Here is an 18,003-nt window from a genome sequence, read left to right as displayed (position 1 = left end):
ACCCTCCTTTTCACTACCAGAAGGAGTCTCAAAGCAGCTTACAATTGCATTCCCCACAGCAGACACCCTGTGGGGTAGGTAGGACTGAGAGAGCTCTGAGAGAACTGTGATTGGCCCAAGGTCACCCAGTTTGCTGCATGTGAAGGAATAGAGAATCAAACCCAGTTGCCCAGATTAGAAGCTAGAGAGAGAGAGATAATGGGGGAAGAGGTTTCTTCTGCCTGTCATACCTCTGTCAGATTTCTGGTCCCCTACCTGCAATTGGCTTGCTTTTCTCTCCCAACCATTACCTCCATTCTAACAACCAGATAGAAAAGCCCCATTGGAAAAAAAACACCTGTGAAATGACCTGAAAGGAAAGGCTACCATCATGGGTTACAACTGTATTCCTATTGGCTCAAGGGGCCAGATATATGTAGACTATGGACCAGCATATGTTTGTCTAAATTACTTAAAAGATTACCTACTACATTGATTTTCCCAGGAAGGGAGGCCGGCTTTCTCACAACAATCTTTGTGCTCCACAGTGTATTTCCACAGTTTAAAAAGTTGGTGGCCTACATCAGTTCAAAAACAGGTGTAAGAAGACAAAGAAGAGGGAATAAAAGGGAAAGAAATATTCATCTTTTCTCAGCACATTTCATTCCTCTGGCTTCCATTAGCTGCTGTTGTCTGCTGACAACACTGCAGTCCTCCCACACAATCCTCCCCAGCACCAATTATCCAGGACAGGAGGAACACATTTTCAATTAAAACATTAAAACGGGTCTGTAGCCCTCCTTTGCAAATGGGCTGTGACTTTCGGAATCACAGCTGCACATACATATTCATAGCATTCAATAAATAATTGTCTGGCTTAAAAATTACATTTTGAACTCCACAGTGACAATCCCCTGCTTCCACTGGTTTCTCTGGGCATAGTATCAAAGGAATAAAGGTGACCAGCCATTCAGGAAGATACTACAGATGCGGGTAACTGTATGGAAATGAACCCATTTCCCTCAAGGCTGGTGGAAAGCCTTCAGTTCTACTTCCCTACATTTCTATAGAGCTTTTGTTTTCTGGGGGCTTTTCTTTATTCTGAGGTTGTGTGCCTCTTGTAGGATTCCTGCCCTATTGTTTCTCCAAGTGCTCAACTAATTGGCTCGACAATGATCTTTAAGCGCTGCAAAGTGCCTCGCTGTTCTTTTAAACTGTTCTATTAGGCTCCATTAAGCTTAAAATAACAGAGATGGCATTGTGGGATAATTGTGGACGTCATTGGGAAAAAATAGGGATCCGCTGAGGCTGACAATGACTTCAAGTGCTTTCATAAATCAGCTCTTAACTGCTGCTAATCTGCATCATGTTGATGCAATCCAGATCTGCCAAGGATAAACATATGCCTTCCACATCTGTTGCAGGCAGAAACATGCATTCCTTGAAAAGGGGTCACCTAGTTTTCTTTGGTGGTAGAAGGGAATTGGCATTCTATCCAAGTGTACATTCATTTTGTTGGATGATGAGTTTGTGTCCAAACAATCTCCCTGCTGGTCTAAATTAAGGAAAGGAACACTTGCTGTCCAGTCAGAGAGTTATTTAGAAAGTAAAACTGTAATTTAAAAACCTTTTTGCAAAAGAATTGCATTTCCATAATTAGGATGGTGCCAAAAATATAGTGCAAAATCTGATACCATTCAGCCCAGACACCTAGCAAGACAGCCACTATTTACTTTATTTCAGTTACCGTATACCCCACCTTTTTCTCCAATGGGGACTCAAAATTACTTACATTGTTTTCCTCTAGTCCATTGTTATTGTTATTCTATAACGCCTCTCCCTGAATGGCCTCTGAGTGGTTCACAACAGTAAAAACACAATAAAACATTGTAATAAAAGATATTACCAAAACAGTTAAAAACCCAGTTCTGCCCCCCCCCCCTACATCCAGCTCCTTGCACCATCTACCTAGACAGGAGATAGTATAACTTATGAATACGTGTGTGTGGGGGGGGGGAGTAAAGAGAAGAAGTGGAAGGAGGCCCATGAAACTTCAAAGAGCCCTGGTCTCAACCATAGGCCTAGAGGAAGTGTGCCATTTTACAGGCCTTACAGAACTTCAATAGCTTTGTCAGGGCTCAGATCTTGGTTGGCAACTGATTCCACCAGGTTGAACCCCATGAGGTACTTTAGGCTGAGAGTGCATGGCTGGCCCACTGTGACCCAATGAGCTTCCATGGCAGAGTGCAAATTTGAAGTTGGTTTCTCAAATCATAATCCAGCACTAAGGTGGCCAGACGGTGGTCTTTGGCGGGACAGTCCCACAAATTTGAAGCTGGGTTTCTCAAACCCTAATCCAACACTAAGATGGCCTTTGATAGGACAGTCCCGCATTTGGGGCATTTGCCCCGTGTCCCACGGCGTTTTCTAATCTTCCCACGTAATCTGTTCTCAGATTACCCGAAGAAGTCATGGCTTACACGGCGGCGTTCTCCAATTAAAAAAAAAAAAAAATTTGCCGCGCGCTGCGTGGCAGCCCAGCAGGCAGCCCAGCAGGTAGCATGGGCTCAGGAGGCCCCTGCGCAGGCGCCTGGGCTCTGAGGTGGGGCTTCCCAGCTGGCTCTGCTGCTGCCTACTTGGGCGGCCTTTTTCTCTACGCCTTCCTGCCTCCTCCTGGACCCATCCACCAGGCTCCTCCTGGGCCACCGCCGCCCTGAGGCCAGTTAGGGAGGGAGAGGGGGAGGAAGGAGGGAGGAGGCTGCCATCACAGCCTCCGCCACCATCGCCGTCGCCCCGCCGCCCCGCCGCCCCGCCGCTGCGCTTCTGAGGCCAGACAGGGGAGAGGGGGGGGAGGCCCACCTGCCGCCGCATCCCACCTTGTGGCCCCAGATTTCTGGTCACTTTATCCAACACTCTACCCATTGCACCATCCACAGATTAAAAACTCCCTAGAAAACCTTTCCCAGTCTCTTGAAACTTTTTTTTGGCTTCTCCTAATATCCATTTGATGTTTTATCCAACCACAAAGCTCTACTTTTGTCTAGACATTTTAGTGTAGGTAGAATCCAGTGGTATATTAGTCATGGTATTTGATATAGGCATAGTGATTTTATGCTATACTTTGCTTTTGGCTTTTTAGTCTGTGTTGCCATTACATATTCAAAATCATTCTGCAAATTACTGTATTTTTTCCCCACCTCAAAGGTGCAGCACTTGTTCTGGAAGAGGCCACAAAACCTGTACAACATGCCAAGGGGAGAAGAAGTTGTTACATTTCATCCAGCTTATAACTACTTGGTATTTGGTCTTGTTGGTGTTTATATTGTTTGGCTACTAAAGATTCTCAAAAATTCAGTAGTGCAAACCTCAACATCAGAACAATAGAGAGCTGGAAGAGATCCCAGAGGGCCATCCAGTCAAACCACCCACTTTCTCAGGGATTTAAAAATCACACCCTCCGGTCTCCAGCATATTCCATGTTTGAACACTCATCATTGTCAGAAAATACTTTCTAATATTTCAGTGGAATCTCCTTTCCCATAATATGAATACATTGTTCCTACTCCTTGTCTCTAAAGTTGCAGTAAGCAAGTTGGCCCCCTGTTCAATATATCTACCTGTTATGTATTGGAACACTGCTATCATATCACCCTTGGCCGCCTTCTTCTCCAATCTACATATACCCAACTCTCTCAACCTCTCCTCATACGTCATGGGTTCCAACCTCTCAGTCATCCTAGTCACTCTTCTCTGAACATGTCCCAACTTGCCAATATCCTTCTTGAACTGCAGCACTGGGAACTGGACACAGTATTCCAAATGAGTTCTAACAAATGTGGACTAGAGTACTATTATTACTTCCCTTGTTCTAAATTCTGCACTCTTAGCAATGCAGCTTAGCATTGTTAAACAGAATTTGATCTGAGATTGCACTCTAAATCTCTCTGCATTGAACATTCAGATTCATTTAATGAATGCACCACACAGAAGTGTTGATCTGGGGAACTTTCCACTTGCACAAGAGGGAGATTTCACTTTCCCCCCTTCTTTACTTCAGATTTCTGGTCCAGGTGGTGTATGGTCTCACCTGACCTCTAGAATAGGTTTTGTGGAGGCTGTTGAGAAAATGGGAAGGTAAGAAAATAGCCACCTCCGCTTCTGAAAAGCTAGTAGGATTAAGTGTGTAAACGTAACCTGCCAAATGAGTCACATATCCACATGGATCACGATCCTATTGGTTAATGAGGCCCCTTATAAAATATTTGCAGCTCTCTTTCTTGGGATGATTGTAACCTCATTAAATATTTATCATGCTTTTCTCCCCAATTAGGACCCTACCAAGCTTTCCCCATAGTTGTCCCCTCCTCCACCTTATCATCACAATGCTAGGGAAAGAGACAGACCCAGTGAGTTTTCATGCGGATGCTTTTTGAGTGATCCAGATCCCAACCAGTATCTTCAGTCTAACTTACCTCATGAGCTAGCCACTCAATCATACACTGACAGTTAGTCTGTTGCAATGATCCAAACTGCTCTTTCTTTGCAGGAAGAACAATACGTATGAATTTATTTCTGACGATCAGTTTAACTTCCCAAGAGAATTGCTCAGTACAGCCATGGGAGATAATATATTTAAAGAGGAAAACACTCTGGTAAGTAATTACAGATATCTTTGAGGCATGACTCATGATATCAGGCACAGGATACTTCTTCTAAGTTCTGGCCCATTGACACTCACAAGATCGTTTTGTGAAAGTGTCTGAGGTTGGAAGCTCTGTACTCACCAGCTCCTCTGGAACAGCCAGCAGTTGTCTATAACCCCCAACATGAAACATTCTTCAGGCTTCAGGCTTTGAGAAACTTCAAAAGTGGTGCAATCATTTTTAAAATGGTTTAAAAGCATAGCTGTGTACATACCCATTTGGGGCCTTTCCCTTTCTGACCCCTAGCCCCATCATTGGCCATTTTGGGAGGTGGGGCATGTCAACTTGACCATATGAGGTCATATCAACCAATTAATGTTTAACATTTTTTAATATACAAAATTAATTAACTCCCACCCATCAGGAAACCATTCCAGGGCCATCAAGAAACTCCAGGGTTTCATAAAACCCTGGTTGAGAAAGCCTGATATAGACAGTGAACTGGAAGCACTGAGTCTCTTATTAACGTATTACATTGTATGGCTCCTGTTTCTATATACTTAATGGGGCCATACTCAGAGAGTCCATTACATTTTCAACTTCCTACACATACTAGAGTTAGAGAGGCTACACTCATTTGGCCAGCAGGTAACCATCTATTGGCTTTTGATGTTGATAGTGGATCATAAATACTACCCAGTGCTTCAACATGTTTACAATTGACAGGTAATGTTCAGATAATATATATTGTTTGGCTTGATGACAGTCCAATAGTGTCATGTTTCCATTGTAATGTATGTTTCTCTTGCTAGCAATAGATGACACATGTCAATGAAAAAGTGAAATTATATGCTCATCTATGCATGTTGTTGATTGGTACTTGAAGATAAGGGGTTATTTATATAATTTATATAATTATCTTCAGACTAGAGATCAGTTCCCCTAGAGAAAATGGCTGCTTTGGAGGGTGGACTTTGTGGCATTATACTCCACTTAGGTTCCACCCTGCCCCAAATCCTGCCCAGTCTCAGATCCACCCCCAAAAGTCTCCAGGTATTTTCCAATCCAAAGCTGGAGAAGAACCCCCTTGTGCTTCCAATTCTGAAGGGTGGACACAGGGATCATGGCACAAGAACAGATAGATAACCGGAAAAGACTGTGATGGACGAGTGTCACCCATTAACAATTTCAGAGCCAGGCTCTCTCAAGGTAGTTGCACCAGCTCCAGTAGTTTCAGATCTGCCATATTCGTGCAATTTCTATTCATTTTGTATAAATTATATGAAAGTAGAATGTGCAGACTTTGGCACTTTGGCTTCTATAAACCGCCCTTGCTGTTGAACAAGTTACCTACCATTGAGAAAAGAGACAGACAAGCCTGAATTAGGAATTGGAATATTGCTGTTATTACAATGTGTTCAAATTTTATCCGGCTGCAACATGGCTAGGTCGATTAAGGAAAACAGCCACCACTTTAACAAATTATCTCAAGTGTTACTCATTCCAGGAGAAGACTGGCAGGGGAGGGAAGGCACACAGAGTAAGAATGAATGTGTGGAAGTGAACTGGTTTCCTTTGAGGCTGCTTGTTTAATTTCAGGTGTATCCCCTTGTTGGCTTTCCTTATCCTGATATGGCACTGGCATCTCAAAGAGCTACTGCAGAGCATATGGCAGCTTTCGCAAGTACATCAAACGTTCTGCAGCAGGTATGTCAAAGAGGATCATGTATAGATAGGGTACCAAGATTTTTACTCCATGACATTCTAGGAATGTTGGGATTTCTTAAAATTGAGTAATTATGGTACAATCCAGAACAGAGATACCAGCTTCAAATCCATTGAAGTCCATGGGACCAGAACAATGCACCTAATAATGTGCTTTTAAGGAAGAGTAATCGTCCTTTTTTCCTAGCAGCTCAGTTAAAAAACAGAGAGTTATTTGGGATTTTATATACATGACCAACATATCTAATGCTCACCATGGTCCCATCTCTAGATAGTTAAAGCCAGAGATTGGAGATGTGGACAGACAATGCAGATCTTTCTACAAGTCTGTGAAAAGCTCTGGGTTTGCAGAAAGATCTGAAATCTTTTAAAAAAAGATTAGAGGATTAAAGCCATCAACTGGTTGGGTGTTGGTATCACAGAAACTGGAATTGAGCAGAGTTTTCTCAGAAAGAGGGAGCTATGGGAATATGGGTTCAGATAATGTGAAATTGATGGGTGGTTGAGAAAGGGACAAGGAAGCAGCTGAAGGGGAGGGGCTACAGGGGCTTCTGGGGAACAGAACAAGGAAACGGTGGGGGAGGAGAGAATGAGATGCCTTCTGCAAATCCTTGGAGAAACTGAAACTGAAGGACATGTAGGGTGAACTGGAATTTTAAGAAACAAAATGACCCGACTTCGTTATGAGGAAAAGATTTTAAAATTTCTTTTTGAAGTTAAATATACCAAAACAAAAAAGACTGCACCCTTAGTTCACAAAGCTGCCAATCTTTTTGTTATTGTACTCCCATTTGATTGATCAACTGCAGTTTTAGGAGGTTACTCTGTCAATTAAATTAATTAAAGCTTGTTACGCTAAAAAGCAGAGAAACAAAGTGCAAATCCCTGCAAATCTATGTCCTATATCTTTGGAGGAGAGAAGGTGGCATGGTGTGACTTAAACCTGGAAGTTAAGCAGGGTCAGTACTTGGAAGGGAGACCATCTAGAAAAACTCTTCAGAAGACGCCAATGACAAACCACCTCTACTTCTCACTTTCTTTGAAAGCCCCTTGCTGAGGTTGTCATAGGACAGCCCTTTACACACACAAGTGTCTTTGGACAAATCATGACTCAAACACCTTGCAGTAGTGCTGAGAGATTAAAATAAACCTATTTCCACATTTAGACAGCCTAACATTCTGTTTGTCCATGGTGGGCAAGAACTCAGCCTGTTCTGGTAGTCAGACAATCTCTCCTTCCTCCTGTCACACACACAGGCTTTGAACTCCCCCTGACTGCGTCATTTGAACACAGATCCTGGGTAATTTAGATTCTGTTTCCTCCCTACCAACAGGGATCCCAATCTATGGTTTAATCCAGGTCTCAGATCACAGTTTGTGAGGAGGAAACAAAACCTAAATTACTCAGGATCTGTGTTTAAATGTCACAGTACACAAGAAATAGCCTAATTCTAGCTTCAGCCTTTGCTCATACGGTGCTGTTTGTACATTTGTGACAAGACCACTTCTGACCCTTAATTGGACTGGATAACCATGACATGTGATTCTGAGGAGACTGTTCCTCTGCCTGCAAGGATGTGCATGTTATATTAGAATTTGTTGACAGAACGCTTTACTAATGCCCATTTTTTAAAAAATACGCCTAAAGCACACTACAGTCCTCAGGTAAACCGGGAAGGCAATTATTTAATTAAAGTCTTCCTAAGCATGTTGAGCTCTTTGAAATGTTCTATACTTTCTAAATGGATTTTATTCTGAACTCTAAATTCTTCAGAGCTGTGCATTCTATTTGTTAGGTCTAGCTATATCAGGAAGACAAATCCCAGAACAGCTTTTTGAAGCTCACGTGTGCTGTTGACGGAGTCTGTATTCTCTTAATCACCATGGCTTCCTCTGCCATGTACAGTTTAGGGTCATCCTGTGGGCCACTGCTGGAGGCAGAGCTTTGAACTAGGTAATTCTTGGTCTCATCTAGAAAGACGATATTTTAATTATGGGACGGGACACTGTAACCATCTACTGCTTTGTGAAGAGCCTTGTTCTTGAAGGAAGGAGTCCTTTCCTGTGGAGCAAGTCTTTTTCATTTTTAATAGAAGAGAGTCTTAGGAGCTAAACCTTCTCTTACTAGGAACAGGGAAGCAGCAATCTGGCTTTTCATTTGCCATATGGTCTTCTTTACATTATTTGTTTTCCCTTGGCTGAAAGTGAGACTGAATCACTATAGTTTGGTAAAATCTATTTTCTGTTTTGATAAAAAGGCAAGGCTTTGTTTTTTAATGTTTAGGAATTTCTGACATGTAGTGTCATGTGCCATCTAAAATGCCAGCCTTTTGGGCTATGGCATTCAGTTGCCCTTAAAGAAAAAAATTATTGTGTAACGATCATTCATGATCATCCTTGAAAAAATGACATTTACTTAAACTAATCTGAACCTAGATTCCGGTGGTTAGCAGTGTTGGTCTGAAGCAGCAGAACAAAGTCTGAGTCCGATGGCACCCTTAAGACCAACCGGGTTTAATTCTGGGTGTAAATTTTCATGTGCACATGCACTTCTTTAGAGCCTAGTTTTTGACATAGGATAGCAACACTACTTCATTTGAGCACCAGGTGGCAGAGTGGCAATGTATTTTCTGGATAGATGGCTCACTTCTATATCTCTCACCAAAACTTCATCGCCAGCATCTGTGCTTGCATAGTTTGACTAAACATGTTTTCAGCTGGCAGATATCCATTGATTTTTTTTTTTGCTTCGTTGAGCTATAACCAACAGACTACATCCAAAAGATGATGCTCATGATCACAGGAATGCATAGCACATTTAAGGGGCTGGAAGTGTCACAAGCATAATTTCCGCGCTCTTCATAACAGCTATGCAGTGCAGGTCACAAAGGACACAGGAACATTGGTATGGATGTTTTTCAACATCTATTTGTGAATTATTAAAAGTCTTAAGACCAGATCCATTTGGGACAAAGAAAGCATTATCTTCCCCTTCTTCATAATTCATTAAGGGCTAAGTGGGCGGAGAGTGGGTTGGACCAGTCCGGGTGAGAGGCCAACTGGAAGGCGCAAAGTGCCTTCCAATTGGCCCCTCACCAGGACAGACAGTAGTTCTAGCCAATCAGGTGAGGGCACAATCTAGGCCTTCACCAGGACAGGCCAGAAAGGCTTCTAGGCCCTCACAAAGACCGGCTTCTAAGCCCTCACCAGGACAAGCCAGAAAGTGATGGGGAAGTGGCAGGACATTGTGAGTAAAGAAGAGGCCTTCGCCTTGGGCCTAGAAGCATACCCGGGGCCTCGAAGAGGATTCTAGGCCCAAGGGGAAGGCCGTGCCACTGCCGGGGAGGAGGGCAAGGGGAAGCTGGGCCCAGAAACGCCACACCCAGGGGCAGTGCTGCCTCTATGTGTCTGGTAGGGAGCCTTTCAAAGCCTATTCTCATGAGCGGGCTTTGAATCTAGTATTATTATAATATGCATAAAATGCAAACCAATATGGGAAGTTGAATAAGAGGAATGTGAGGGACACTGACTTCTTGTAGGGGGTTTAGAAGAAGTCATTTGTCAGAGTGTGCTCGACATGATATTAACAATGCATTATTCAAGTTCAGCCATTTTGCTGAGGCTGAAGTGCTTACTGGGCACTGGGCATTTATTTCCCTCTGTGTAGTCACTGATAAAATCCCAGCAGTGGAGACAAGGATTCTGCAATCAGATTTTACAGCATAATGTAATTCAGCTCAGGTCAGGTTATGTGCAAATACTGTGTTTTGTATGTGGAAGTCTGCTCTTGTTCCTTGCATCTCGTTCCACCTCTTGCATTGAGATCTTGTTGAAACATTCCAAGCCTCCTTTCACAGGGATGTCAGAATGCAGGGCTTCCATGAATGGTGCATTCCACGCAAACCATGATTTTTTTTAGGGTTGCCAAATCTGGGTTGGAAGGATATTCCTGGAGTGGTGGAGCTTGGCGAAGGCAGAGCATGGGAAAGGACCTCAGTGGGGTAGAATGTCACAGTGTCCACCTTCTAAAACAACTATTTCCTCCAGAATAAGTGATCTCTGTAACTTGGAGACTGGTTGTAATTCTAGGAGATTGGCAACCACCACTGCGAGGCTGGCAGCCTGTGGTTTAATCCCAGGCTATATTCTTAATTTGCATGGGGTTCCTTCCTTTCTTTCCTTACTTATTGCTCTTTTCTTTAACAGAGGGTGGGGAATTTCTTTCCAAGGTTTCTGGTGGCTCTCATCAGGCCTGCTTAGAAATGACCAAGGCCCTAGCAGAGCATTCTTGTTCAAAGGAACATACAGCTCCATTAACACTGTGAGCCTGGCAAGTTTTGCAACTCATTTGCAAGTTAATTAAGATTCCATTTCAAAGTCTGTGGCGGGAGACTGCTTAAGTCTCAGATGTTGAATGTTGAAAGTGTAGAGCATGAGATCTAAACTACACAAACCACCTAACTGCCTGGGTTTAGCAAAATGTCTTAATTAGCTTCTTGCCAGCAGCCTGCTGGGCAGTGAGTGTTTGAAGCAGAGAGTGCATCTACACTGGGATCGCATTTCATCCTTCTCTTCAGCTTTTAACTATCGTATATCTTAAAGTTAGAGTGTGCATTCAAGGGCAGGCGTCAAGTGGAATAAGAGCAGATACTACCTTGATTTTATTTCCTTTCTTGGTCAAACTGAGGAAACAGGAGACGGATCCTTGGAAGCTAGGGTGAAGAGTCTAGCAATGCAATGCTGGCCAAAGTTATGTCCTCATAAAACCATAGAAGGGTATAATTTTTGCACTGTCAAAAGTTGGCCTAACAGTCATTGTCCTGCTCTGCTGGCAGATTAGGGAAAAGGTAACCAGGCTTTTCCTGCCCTGTGATTGCAGTTGATTGGACAGGAGGACACAAGTGCTGGCTAACAGCAGGCTGCTAATGACCTACTGTAGAGTAGTCTCCAAACTTTTAGAGCCTGAATTCTGACACAGGGTCATGGGGGTTGTATCTGAGCAATCTAGTACCTCTCGACTGGCAAATGTTTTGCAAAATTTGCAACAGACACAGTCTGCCCCTGAATCTGGAAGACCAGGGGAAGGCTTCTGCCTTTATGCCAGGGCTTCTCAACCACAGTACTCTGTGGTATTGTGAAGGGGCCTCAATCGTACCGCAGTGTGGAGGATTTAAAAATGGCCTTCACATTCTGTGCCAGCCAATTTTGGCTCCAAGCAAAGAGGATACTTAGGCAGATTGTAAGTGGGTGGGCAGAAGGGATTGTGTCTGAGCTTGGCTCTTGTGGCCCTTTCTTACATGACTAGGGAAATGCCAGTTGCATTTCGGGATCAGAGGGTGAATTTCCTCCAGACCAGAGTGCCTGGGGGGGGGGGGCATCATCTGGACATGGGGTCTCTGTGGGTGGGCAGGTAGTTGTGAGTATGACAGGAGAACAATGTTCAGAACCTTGAATTCCTTGGAGAATGCTTGGGATTAAAATGTACCAAAGAAAGAAAGAAAACAGAAGTAAGAAAGTAATAGAACTTCCTATATGCTGGGAAAAAACCCAGCCATTGGCTGGTACTGATGCTGTTGGCTAGTACTGATGGGAAAACCCTTCAAATGTACAACAGGAATGGCTCTTTTGCTCTGGCAGGTTTTGTTTGCTTTGCAAAAGGTAATATTAGTTGCAAGGAAAACAGATGGGATGAAAGTGAGTTTTCCAGTATGCATTCATCTGGCATTTGACACAAAGGGGTTGCCTGCATCAAAGGAGCCACAAATAAAAAGCAAAGAGCTGGAAAGCAGCCCCTGAAACCAAGCCTTTCAAGTTCAGGGCCATTTTTGCAGCACTCTGCCTCTTAAGCACATCACATTTCCTCTGTGTGATCAGGACAGCAACATAAAAGTGGGATAAAAACACCTGAATGTACATTCCAAGTGAGGAATAAAACCGAAGGGAATTCATGCGGCTGATTCTTGCTCCTCTCTATGCCATCTCTCTCCCTAGACTGTCATTTTGTGGGCCTGCCTCAATTGCTGTGATTGTCCCAATGCCAGAAATGCTCATTGCATTGTAAACACCACAACCAAATTACTGAAGGCATGCAAAAAGAGAAGTACCTATCTGCAACCACCAGCAACTACTGCTGCTTTTTAAAAGATAGAGGATCCTTTGTCCTTGCTGAAGTGCTTGTGTATTGTTACCAGAAATGCATATACACATGTCCCAAGACACGTGTATATTCAGCAGTGGGGAATTGCTTTGTGAGAGAGTTGGTAACGTAGAGTTTGGGTCATTTGCGAAAGTCTGAGGTAATTACACCCTTTAGAACACAAGGCAGACAACAAGTAGTTGCAGCAAAATAATAACAATCTTTATTGGAAGGGAAATAACAAAAATATATCTAGCACATGAACATTTGAGTGGATAAGAAAATAAAGGGGGAAGAGAACAGCAGTAGGTATATTTCCCAGTCCGGTAGCGCAGTGGTCCCCAACATTTTTATCATTGGGGACCGGTCAACGGTTGACAATTTTACTGAGGCCCGGGGGGGGGGGGTTGTTATTTGCCGAGGGACGTCACCGCCACCTGAGCCCCTGCTCCACTTGCTTTCCCGCTGGCGCCCCTGACTTCCCGCCACCCGCTGGGGGGTGCTGCCAGCAACAGCTGTGCAGTGCCACGCCGAAGGGGAGCCCCAGCCATGATGGCCACCGGAGAGCATCAAAGGTGAGGCGGCGGCAGAGTGGCAGGGCAGCCCCCAAGGCAGCAACCAGGGAGGAGGACAAGGAGGAGCTGCGGCCTGGTACTGACTGATCCATGAACTGTTACTGGTCCCCAGACCAGGGATTGGGGACCACTGCTGTAGAGCAGAGAGGTCAGAGAATGAGTCAACATAGCCAGCATGTAGGGTGATTTGAATGGGTCCCAAATCAGAAGCAGATTTTGGCTTGGCAAAGCCAGAGTTTTTATAGGTTTGGGGGGGAGGGGGATCGTGATGAGCTCATAGTGGGGCATGGTGAGCAAATGGTGGGATTTTCTATGAGTACGAAGTTGGGAAATGGCCTAGCTAGGTCTAGAGATGGGCGTTAATGGGTATATACAAGAGTTACCATCATGTCAATGGGGGTCTATCTATGGAGGTGGGGGAAACGATTTCTCCTGGCAGATCAGCCAAGAGTGAGTCACAGGTGGTAGACCAAGGAGATTGCCAAGAAGCTCCTAGGCAAACACAGTTCTGCTGGTCACTTAATCAGCAACACAATGGGATTGGGGAGAAAGAGGGTACTGATGCGTGTCTCAGGCTGTAACTATCATGTCGAATCTGTGGCTGAGAAGAAGATGGAGTCTGGCCCAGCAGAATCTGGCAGGCTCAGGATGGTGTACAGCATCAATAAAACAATAGTATAATTAAAATAATACGTATTAAAATCATTTCAATTCATCTTTAACAAACAATAACATCAATTATAGCAAGTACCTCTAGATTCCGTCCTTTGGAATATTTTGGAGAGGAGCTGGCTGGAAATTACAAAATAAAATAAATAAAAATAAATAAATGTAGACGTGGGAGAGTCTTTTTAAAGGGGGGGGGGAAGAGATGTTATTGGATCACTGGTCCCAACCAAAAACTTGGTGGAAGGACTCCATCTTACAAGCCCTGCAGAACTAATATATCACACAGTTTCTTCTGACCAAAGAGTCTTTTCAAAAACAACTGAAATCGTGTTCAGACTGGTAAACCCTTCCAAAATGAGCTTGAGTAGCTACCAGTTAAAAGCTATTTTCTGGAAATATAATTCCTTTCTTCAGAGAGGGAAGAGAAGTTCAGTCACTTGTTCAATTCTGTTGGCATGATTAAATGTTTTCTGAAGAAAGGAATTATATTACTAAAAATTGCTTTTAACCAGTAGCTAATCAAACTCATTTTGGAAGGTTTCACTGGTCTGAACACATTTTCAGTTGTAAATAAATAAAATAAATTTATAAAATGTATACTCTGCCTTTCTGTCCTTGTCAGGACTACTAAGGACTCTAACAGAGGTAAAATATACATCAAAAATATATAGGTGAAAAACCATTAAAGCCAAACCAAGAACACATAGTTTAAATCATTAAAATCAAGTTAAAGTACACACGCAATGCAGAATTTTAAAACAAGCATTTATATATCATTGTATCTGTTGTAGTGTATTTTGCATTTGCTTGATTGCTTCTGTCTCTTGATTATAAAACCAACAACTGTTCTATTGCTGCTGCTGCTGCTGTTGCTGCTAGGGGAGGGAAAGCAGCATGGCATGGGCCAATCTTATCAGATCTCAAAAGCTAAGCAGGGTTGGTACTTGGGTGGAAGACCACCAAGGAAGAAACTGCTGCAGGCATTGTCAGAGCACCTCTCACTAGCCTTGAAAGCCCTTTGCTGGGGTTATCAGAAGTTGGCTGAAATCTGACAGCATTTTACATGAACTCTCTCTTTTTCTCTTGACATGGAATTTTTCTTGTGCACTGTCCTTTATACATTATTATTTTTAAAACTTTTAAATAAAATTAAAATAAACTATTGCTGTCATTTTATGCTCCCCTCCAAGGAGTTCACAAGTTGCACATATCCCTCTCAGGACTAACTCTGACCTATTCATCAGGCATATCTAGGTACACCTAGAAAGGTCCTGCTGCCTTGTCTATCCTTGTCTATATATGTTAATATGTGGTCACCTTAAGCTACTTCCCCATGACGAACCTTCCTACAGTATTAGGAGGGTGGAGGAGGAGAGCAGGTGGTAGTTTCTTGCTTTTGTACAGGGTAGCTTAAATCCAGTTTAACACTTCATTATTCTTCTACCAGCACATTCTTTGTATACGCAAACCAGGACTAAGCTACCTCATGTGGAGAGCAAGTGACAAGTCAAGTCTCACCCAATGGGCTTCATAACGGACTAGGAACTTGAATCTAAATGTCTTTAGTCAATGGTTTCATACAGTTAACTATTTGGGCTGTTGATTTAAAAAAAATTCCAGTGAATTGGCAGCTGATATAGTACTGAAGGACAGCAATGTTTTTGATAGCTGGGAATTAAACTCCCCACCATTGGAATGGAATACAGTTCTAAGTCTAAGAAGGTGGCCTTGGCCTAATCACATATTCTCTGCCTAATCTGCCTCATAGGGTTGAGGATAAAATGGAGAGTAGAATGATATAAGCTACTTTGGGTCCCCAATGGGACTTTGACCCAGTTACACATTCTCAGCCTAGCCTTCCTCATAGAATTGTAAGGATAAAATAAAGGGGCGCCCATTCTGGAGAAATGAAGTCAAAATTACTATTAGTAGTGATGAAGTCAATAAAATTGGTAGGAAGGAAGCTTCTATTGGGCATCTATTTTCCATGCTACTCTGCTAAAGTCAGATGTTTCAGGTCACATGGGAGAAACCCACAATGCTACCCTTACTGGAAAGCTATGGTAACATTGGCAAGGGAAGGAACCTGATTGCTGGGCCCTTCAAACAAACAAGCCTCCCTCCCCATTCACAGCTCAGGGAGAAAACTCAACTAGAATATGCTGACAGAGGTATTTTTGTATTCAAAAGGAGATTCTGGCCTTTCTTAGTATGTTTTTCAAATGGAGAATGATTGAAGGATAAACTACATGGGCCTGTTCTCTAAGAAACAATTGCAGGAGATTCTATTGTGTCGGGTATTTCATATTTCTTATCTTCTTCTCAGAGACAGACTGTTGAGCTGATTCCTGTCACGGAAGTTCACTATCAATATGCCGGAAAGATGTACCTGTATTATGTCTATGGAATGGAGAACAAGGTATATGCCCTGGATTATCCGGAGAGGTACTGCTGTGGCTGTACCATCCTCTGACAGTGAAATACTTGGCAAAGAGGAGGATTCCCTTAGTACAAAGCAAGCTATTTTCCCCCTGACTGTGAGTGCAAATGCCAACTTTTGTAACGCAGTTGCCTTGTTCAAAGCTAAGCATCAGAAGACACAATAATTATATCTTCCTCAACTCTTGTTTATGCTACAGTTTCCACAATTACTATAATTGTACCTCTTTAGAATTAAGCATTGAAAATTCCATGTCTGAAAAGAATCACTGAAGGAGGAAACCAAGGAAAAGACAAGAAGACGAAAACGAACTCCAGAGGTTAATGCTTTCCAAATAAAATATGCTAATGAAGCAAATGGGTACAACAAAAGCAGTTCATTGGAACACTTTATATTGGATATATATATCCTATGGATATATATATATATATACTAGATTTAAAGCCCATTTTATGTTAGAATAAAATGGGCGCTAGCTGCTCTCCCTAGGGACGGCGCTTGGTGGCTGGCAAGGGCGAGAGAAACTGTTTTGGGCCCCCCTCCCGATGGGGAAAGGCTCTGCGATACACCCAGCGCCGTCCCTGGGCCCGCAGAAGCCGTTCTCCCCTCCCACCCCCCCAGCAGCAAAGGCTTCTGCGCGCCCAGGAACGGCACAGGGTGGCTCAGCCATCCTGCGCCTTCCCCGGGTGCCCAGAAGCCGTTCTCCCCTCCCACCCCCCCCAGCGGCAAAGGCTTCTGCGCACCCAGGAACGGTGTAGGGCGGCTCAGCAAGCCTCCCAGCCCCGTCCCTGGGCCCGCAGAATCCTTTGTAGTCCCCCAGTTGGGGGAAGGCACAGGGAGCCGCAGGCCTACCTTCCCTCTCGGCGGCCAGCAGAGCAATGGCCACCGTGCAGGGAAGGGTAGCCCTCGTCGGGGATGGGGCAGGTTGGGAGGCGCTTCGCGCCTCCCTATTGGCTGTAGTCCAGGCAAACAGCCAATCAGCAGCCGCGCTGTGCGCGGTTGCTGATTGACAGTTTGGGGCTGGACTGACAAGTGGAGGGCCCAATCAGGAGGCGCTTCGCGTCTCCCGATTGGGCCCTCCACTTGTCAGTCCAGGGGAAGGGGCCTATCGGCACCATTCCTCATCCCGGACAGGGCCCGCCCTCGGGGCCCTTACTGTTTTATTTCTTCCGCTCCACTAGGAGCGGTTAAAGATATATATTAACCAATAGAGGCCTCAGCTGAGGGAGGTTAAATTATTGGTCAGCTCTTAAAATATATGGTATGCATCAAGATGAAAAAAATTAAACATATTAATCACCAGACACTAGACTGGCTAAACAGACTGCATATGGGACAATGACAAAACCTACTGATTCAATACACAATGAATTGACACTGGAATTCAGAAGAAAATGGTGGCCAATACTGGACTATACAGAACAACAGAATCAAAACTGATTTCAATCAAAGGGTTAATATAATACTTGCTCTGTAACTTTTAAACAATGTAAAAAAAAATTGAACTTTTAAATCTGTGCTCCATGAAATGGTGCGGGTTGTTCCATGAATAGTAACTGTAGTGTATAATTATTAGTAGTATTTTTCTGTTTTTTTTCCTGTATTTCCAAATAATTCTAAATAAATAAAAATATTTTTTAAAAGTTATTGGTCAGCTGTGTTGCAGAGACTAGATCGTATTATGACAAGTAGGGTGTGTGACAAGTAGGGTGTGTACTTCACACACACACACACACACACAAGGGGAGGCTCTGTAATATTATGAATAGATGGAACATTGTGAGACCTTCCTATATGCAGTTTGGGGGCGTATTTTCAGACACTAAGAAAACAAGG

General features: G+C 43.5%; 1 protein-coding gene across 4 annotated transcripts in view; it reads left to right on the top strand.

The window, feature by feature from the left end:
• SSUH2 (ssu-2 homolog) overlaps positions 1-17,186 on the top strand; it is a 50,770-nt gene extending 33,584 nt beyond the window's left edge. For 3 of the 4 annotated variants that reach the window (XM_077325258.1, XM_077325257.1, XM_077325260.1), the window contains 4 exons: positions 3,184-3,276; positions 4,526-4,631; positions 6,222-6,329; positions 16,054-17,186. In XM_077325258.1, coding sequence (XP_077181373.1) covers positions 3,184-3,276; positions 4,526-4,631; positions 6,222-6,329; positions 16,054-16,200 — 454 coding nt within the window. In that variant the 3' untranslated portion in view covers positions 16,201-17,186. The remainder of the gene's footprint in view (positions 1-3,183; positions 3,277-4,525; positions 4,632-6,221; positions 6,330-16,053) is intronic. The other variant, XM_077325259.1, reaches the window with a different exon arrangement.
• The last annotated feature ends 817 nt before the right edge of the window (positions 17,187-18,003 follow it).

The sequence above is a fragment of the Paroedura picta genome, chromosome 3 (assembly GCF_049243985.1).
Source record: "Paroedura picta isolate Pp20150507F chromosome 3, Ppicta_v3.0, whole genome shotgun sequence".
Lineage (NCBI taxonomy): Eukaryota > Metazoa > Chordata > Lepidosauria > Squamata > Gekkonidae > Paroedura > Paroedura picta.
This window is presented reverse-complemented; position numbering and strand designations above follow the sequence as displayed.